Here is a 7,100-nt window from a genome sequence, read left to right as displayed (position 1 = left end):
CAGCTACATATCATGCTTGTTTCATGCTAAGACATAGTAAAATTGCTAGCTCCTGGTTTGGGCTGCACCTCCGTGGCTCCCTGAACTACCAGGGCCTGTCTCATGCCCTGCCCTATGAGGTCACTGGCTACGTTTGCAACAATAAATCCATAGTAATGATGACTATAAAAGTGCACACACTGTATCAGGTCTAATACATTTGGTAGCTCAATTTAAAGTCAGTTTTTGAGATGCTTATCATTCTGTACATGCTGCTTTTTCATAACCTTAATGCAAAGGAGGAAAAAACATTTTGCAAAATGATGGGAGACCCTAAATACCCACTGCTGTATAAGGATGGAGATATTATTATTGGAGGACTTTTTGCAATTCACAGTAAAGAGACATTACCTTCTTTTGAGTTCACACAAAAACCTCAGCCTCTCTCATGCTCCAGGTTTGTTACATTATAATGTTTTATAAACAACTTAGCTGAAACTCAAAGTAATTCAAACTGTTTTTAATGAAACTACATTGGTTGTATAATATAAATACATAAAGCTATCTAACTATCTGCAATCTAACATCTTATATATTATTGAGATTGAATTATTGAACATAAGTCACATTTCAAAAGCACGGATGGAGATATTCTGTACTATTTCACATTATTTATTTGTAATTTTCTAAGCAGCTAATTTTTTTTTGTCTGGGTTTAATGTTTTAACAGTGTGAATCTAAGAGATTTTCGGATTGCTCAGATTATGACATTTGCAATTGAGGAGATAAACAGAAATACATATTTGCTCCCAAATGTTTCTATTGGCTACAGAATTTATGATAGTTGTGGTTCAAGACTGTCGTCTATGAGTGCAATTATAGCTTTGATGAATAATCAGGAATTTGCAGCAGGTCAAAGATGCAATGGACAGACTCCTATACATGCTATCATAGGAGAAACTGAGTCGTCAACCACAGTGATTCTGTCCAGAACCACAGGACCTTTTAAAATCCCAGTGGTAAGAGGCAATAATAGCAAAAGTTTGACACAATAACCAGACTAATGAGTGTTTAAACAATGCCTGTGCTTTCTTTTCAGATAAGTCACTCAGCATCATGTGAATGTCTCAGTAATAGGAAAGATTTTCCGTCTTTCTTCAGGACTATTGCTAGTGATTATCATCAGAGTAGAGCACTTGGATACATAGTCAAGCACTTCGGCTGGTCTTGGGTGGGAACTGTGAACAGTGACAATGACTATGGAAACAATGGAATGGCCATATTTCTGACTGCAGCCCAGGAAGAGGGCATTTGTGTAGAGTACTCTGTGAAATTCTACAGAACAGAGCCTGAAAAACTCCTCAGGGTAGTAAATGTAATTAAACATAGCACAGCAAAAGTAATTGTTGTATTTATTTCACTAATTGAGATGAGTTTGCTAACTGAGCAGCTAAGTATACAGAACATTACAGGCCTTCAAATGATATCTGGGGAGGGATGGATAACTGCCAAGAATTTGATCAATCCAAACAGTTTTCGTGTGCTGGGAGGATCACTGGGTTTTGCATTTAGAAAAATCAACATAGAAGGGTTTTCTGATTATGTTATAAAGGCATTTTGGGACAAAGCTTTTCAATGCTCACAAGGAGATGGAAATTCATCCCAAGATGCATTCAACTGCAGCAGATATCAGGATCTGCTGGTGCTAAAAAACTATAATGAAGATGTGCCAGAACAAAGATATACAAGCAAAGCTTACAAGTCAATATATGCTGTGGCTTATTCATTACACAGACTTCTCAAATGCAAAGCACAAGATGGTTGTGAGAAAGACTTGACAATACAACCACAGCAGGTAAAAAACTTAAAGTGTGAGAGACAAATAGTCTCTACAGCAGTCTGCAGATGTGTTAAGGATGTTAACTCACTTTTTTAAAATTCTCCCCGAACTGTCTTTACACTAGGTGGTTGATGGTTTGAAAAAAGTAAATTTCACAGACACTTATGGAGATCGTGTGTGGTTTGACAGCACTGGGAGTGCTGTGCCGCAGTATGAAATTGTGAACTGGCAGCAGGATTTTGATGGATCAATTCAGTTTAAAGCAGTGGGTTACTATGATGCATCACTGCCCCCTGACCAGCGCTTTGTGATTAACACTGAAAACATCATCTGGGCTGGAGGACAGCTGCAGGTAAATGCTTCCCCCATATCTTTTACTAGTATAAAGTGGGGAATACAAAAATCTAGAAAAGTACTTCCATATTGACCTACAGTACGTAAAAAAATACTGCTGAATGTTCTGCTTTATGCACTCCAACCAATTTACATATCGAACCAGAATTTTTTTTTTTAATGACGCTTATGTCAAATATGGCCTAAACAGTGGATGGGTAATCTGTCTTGAAGGCTACAGTTTTTCAATTACCGCAAAACTTTTCTCTGCAATATATTTACTGGGCAATGAAGTGATAAAGGTCTAAACAATCAGACAAAATGGAACAGAAGAGGCCATAACTGAGCAAGTTGTAAGCAAAAGAAGAAAATTAGGACAAATGGTGCACAATTTGTATACATTTGCATGCATTTTTTCCTAAGGCATAATACATTAACTAAAAGTAATTTTGTATAAATAAGTAAATTAATAGAATGAATAACACGTTTGCTTGTAGAAGCCAATGTCTGTGTGCAGTGAGAGTTGTCCTCCTGGCACTAGGAAGGCTGGACAGAAAGGAAGACCTGTCTGCTGTTATGACTGTATTCCATGTGCAGATGGAGAAATCAGTAATGAGACAGGTAAACTTCAGCCCAAATCAAACTTCCAAACACAATGGGTTTGCTACTGTTTTTGTATTCTCTTTCTACTAATCAAAATGCAGTTTGTTATTAAAGCAGTTCATAAATGATTCATCTTTTCTTTCTAACTAGTGATCACAACTTCCTTTCCAGATTCAAATAACTGTATGCAGTGTCGAGGGGAATTCTGGTCTAATGCTGATAAAAATAAATGTGTGTTAAAGACTGTAGAGTTTCTGTCATACACAGAATTCATGGGTATAGTGCTGGTCTTTTTCTCACTGTTTGGTGTAGGAATAACTATACTGGTCACAGTCCTGTTTTACAGTAAGAAGGACACCCCCATAGTGAAAGCCAACAACTCAGAGCTGAGCTTCCTGCTGCTCTTCTCATTGACTCTGTGTTTTCTCTGTTCACTTACTTTCATTGGTCGCCCCACTGAGTGGTCTTGTATGTTACGTCACACAGCGTTTGGGATCACTTTTGTACTCTGTATCTCTTGTGTTCTAGGGAAAACAATAGTTGTGTTAATGGCCTTCAAAGCCACATTTCCAGGAAGTAATGTCATGAAATGGTTTGGGCCCCCACAACAGAGATTCAGTGTTCTTGCCTTTACACTTATACAGATTCTTATCTGTGTGCTTTGGCTAACAATATCTCCTCCTTTTCCCTATATGAATATGAAATATTATGAAGAGAAGATCATTCTTGAGTGTAGTCTGGGTTCTACTGCTGGTTTTTCTGCTGTACTGGGTTATATTGGTCTACTGGCTCTCTTGTGCTTCATTCTTGCTTTTCTGGCTCGGACACTGCCTGATAACTTCAATGAAGCTAAATTCATCACATTCAGTATGCTCATCTTCTGTGCTGTGTGGATCACATTTATTCCAGCTTATGTCAGTTCTCCTGGAAAATTTACTGTAGCTGTGGAGATATTTGCCATTTTAGCATCAAGTTATGGTTTATTATTCTGTATATTTGCACCTAAATGTTACATTATTTTGTTTAAGCCTGAACAAAATTCAAAGCAACATGTGATGGGAAAAACGCAAATTAAATCCTACTGAGAAATAAAATAAAATGGTTATATTAACGTTGCAGTGGTCTAATTTATTCACAGACTGCTACTTTATGCAAGTTATTTTAAGGAAATAATCATTAAGTGGGAAAAAAACTAATAGTGACATTACTAACTTGGATAAATTAAACAAAAAGTCTGTCTATATAATTTTGAATTTGACCACAGTTCTCTTTCTGTCGGTCTTCTGTGTCGAACCGACATATGATGTTCAAATTGAGAACCTATCACCTTCTGACTAGTTTTGAAAAGGCGAATGAAATTGGCGAATGAAAATTTGCATGCCGGACTCCGCCCCCGGATATCCGGGTATAAAAGGGAGATGGGGTGCTGCATTCATTCACCTTTTGTTCTTCGGAGCCTTCACACTTGATCGACTTCAAGACTTTAAATTAGTGGTGGGCATAGATTAATTTTTTTAATCTAGATTAATCTAGATTAATTCCAAAATTAATCTAGATTAATCTAGATTAAAATGGCTCATTTGAATTCTGCCGAAGGCATTCAGAATATGTGTGCTACCCAAATAATGACTAAAAGTAAGTCTTTGAGAACGGGTTTCTCAAGCCAGGTGGCGCATTAGACCAGGGGCTCATCTCCTGTTTCCAAAATGCATCACAAACTGCTTGAGAAAGCTGTTCTACTATGATAATTGGTGATGAAAATTAAATTATGTTCAATAAAATTAACTTGTGTTTACTTCCGCATTAGCTAAGGGATGATTTCCGTTTAGGTGGTACTTGAGACTGGAAGAGCTCCTACAGTACATTTACATTTAGTCATTTAGCAGACGCTTTTATCCAAAGCGACTTACAAAGAGTGAGGGAGCAACAAGCGATATGTCATACAGGAGCCATAATACATTAGATCTCAATACAAAGTTAATGTTTTCAACTAAAGTTAGACCACTACCTGTTGAGAGAAAGTGTTTTTTTTTAAACCAATTCCGCATTGCACAAGGTGCAAACAACGTTAGTCTTGTCGATGTTCCTATTGGGAAGCTTCTTAAAAATTAATATTCCCTGAAGCAAACCCGGCGGCTTCATAGCTGCATCCATGTTAGCACTTCACGTTTGATGTGGTAATTTCACAGTAACGTTATGTTGTGTTCAGACCAAACGCGAATGGCGCCTCAAGCTCGAGTGATTTATATGTTAATGCAAAGAGCCAATAGACCTACTTGCTGCGCGAATCGCGCGAATGAAGCCCTGGTTATGAGATGATGAGGCTGCGAGAATGAAGCCCTGGTTATGAGATGATGAGGCTGCGAGAATGAAGCCCTGGTTATGAGATGATGAGGCTGCTTCTGCTTCCGCGAATGACGCGAATCACGCGAGTTGAAAAATCTCGTTCTCGCCCCGTACAGTGCAGTTAAGCTGGTATACATCCGCGCTAAAATATCAAGGTGAAAGTCATCATAGCTTGCGTAGTATAGACCCAGCTCACAACCCAACTTTGAGAATAGATTAACGGCGACATTTTTTTTAACGCGCGATAATAGTCTCACTGCGTTTACGGCGTTAACGCCGTTAACGGCCCACCACTACTTCAAATATATGACGAATTACTGCTGGATTCTCACGACAAAATGCACCGGACTGTCCCTTCCTGTGGCGACTTACCCTGTGCTTCTCGGCAGTTCCAGAAGTGGTGTCTTAGCGTTGTGCCCCCGGTGCCGTTTTTCCCGGTAGTGCATGACTAACTCAGTAAGACCTGGAAACGCCCCCTTTTTCGACGTGTGCATGTCAAACTAGTTCGGCCACCCTTTGTTTCATTGATGGTGTGACAGCTAGAGGATACATCGATGTCCCATAGGTGGAACATGCCGTCTCGGTGCACCGCAGTTGGTTGCCACCTGGGGGTCCGCACCACCAGCGGCCTCGCTCAAGGGCGATCAAGGTGACCGTGCAGGCCCTGGGTTGGACGATATCCACACTTATGGTCCAAGAGAGAGACCTCTGGCCGAACCTTGCACAGATGAGTGAGGCTGAGAAAGGTCCGCCTCTTTGACGCACCATTTTCGCAAGGGGGGGCTTTTTTGTGATACTGTCGAACAGCAGTTCTTGACAGTAAAGAAGCAGACAGAGGCTATCAATCATAGCCGCCCCGCCGCGACTCGGCCGCTCTCTGGCTGTCGAGATCCCGTGCATCGTATGCTTCCAAGCAACCCTGGTCCTCTTCGACGCCCTCCGGCACCGGTTCCCCCCACTCAGCCGGCTATGCCCAAACACCTTCGCAAGGTTTTACATCCTCCACGTTGAACCGGTGTCAACCCGCGTCTTGCATGGCAACACGTAGGACCGGCAGACGGTAGGGCGTATGCCTGCGAATGCACCTTCCCCCATTTCCATAAGTGGGTCAGTGTGCTAATTAGCCTCCATTCTTTCCCCTACGGGGCGAAGAACAGGCATTCCTTCCATCACTAAGCAAGCACCCCTGTGGGCGGGCTGGGCAGAGCAGCTCTGCCCCTTAGGCCGGGTACATTCTGAGTTATCCACACATGGTTCTAGCCGGACCTAGGGCTACCATACTTTGTAACTCCACCACTCGGGCGGTTCCATCTGATGTATCCTCATGATTGGTTCCCACCTTGGTAACCCATGACCTCCCTAGGTGGCCCTCCACCTCGAGGCTAACTACATCAGTCTGCATATATTTTCCAAGGAGCTCTCCCGTGGCGGTGAGACAATGAGCATGTCTCCACTAGAACTCCTCCCGATGGTAGGAATTGGTCTCTGTAGTGCGTTCCCCATGCGATCTTCTCACTGTTAGAGAAATTAAGGCCGCCGCCCGTGAGGACCGAAAGTAGAGGCTTCCCACCTTTTCTAAAAGCTCTGGGACCCTCTGCCTACCTATCCACTGGAAGATTACCAATTTCACGAATGCGTTCACGTCTGACAAGCCCAGGCCAGTCACCGTTGCTTCGCTGAGATTGTGATACGGCACAGCGTTGTTGCGGGTTTTAATAGGAAACCTATCTATCGGTTCGATAAAACGTTGAGAGGCCAACAGAAAGTGAACGTCTTGGTTACGGATGTAACCTCATTTTCCTGATGAAGGTAACGAGACATTGTGTTCTTCTTGCCACAATCACGTGCCAACCGCTGCAGTAGTCGTGAGAGGCTCTCAGGCTCCTCTGAACTAAAGGTGAATGATGCAGCACGCCGTCTCCCTCTCATACCCGGATATACGGGGGCGGAGTCCGGCATGCAAATTTCTTTCGCCAATTTCATTGTCCTGTTTCAAAAC

The 7,100-nt window shown here is 41.9% G+C and overlaps 1 protein-coding gene across 1 annotated transcript; it reads left to right on the top strand.

Moving 5' to 3' along the window:
- The first annotated feature begins 230 nt into the window (after positions 1-230).
- On the top strand, positions 231-3,840 carry LOC130435640 (extracellular calcium-sensing receptor-like). Its single transcript, XM_056766406.1, has 6 exons — positions 231-436; positions 710-998; positions 1,079-1,834; positions 1,944-2,171; positions 2,650-2,773; positions 2,927-3,840. Exons 1-6 carry the CDS (start codon positions 231-233, stop codon positions 3,838-3,840), a joined length of 2,517 nt encoding a protein of 838 aa, XP_056622384.1.
- The last annotated feature ends 3,260 nt before the right edge of the window (positions 3,841-7,100 follow it).

Source organism: Triplophysa dalaica, chromosome 14, assembly GCF_015846415.1.
Source record: "Triplophysa dalaica isolate WHDGS20190420 chromosome 14, ASM1584641v1, whole genome shotgun sequence".
NCBI classification, from domain to species: Eukaryota; Metazoa; Chordata; class Actinopteri; order Cypriniformes; family Nemacheilidae; genus Triplophysa; species Triplophysa dalaica.
This window is presented reverse-complemented; position numbering and strand designations above follow the sequence as displayed.

What these genes read in the sequence shown, in the direction of transcription:
- LOC130435640 (XM_056766406.1), top strand. Translation starts at nt 231, where the DNA reads ATGCTTATCATTCTGTACATGCTGCTTTTTCATAACCTTAATGCAAAG. An exon ending in GACCTTTTAAAATCCCAGTG is followed by an intron (nt 999 to 1,078) that starts GTAAGAGGCAAT and finishes CTTTCTTTTCAG; the next exon opens with ATAAGTCACTCAGCATCATG. An exon ending in TGACAATACAACCACAGCAG is followed by an intron (nt 1,835 to 1,943) that starts GTAAAAAACTTA and finishes TCTTTACACTAG; the next exon opens with GTGGTTGATGGTTTGAAAAA.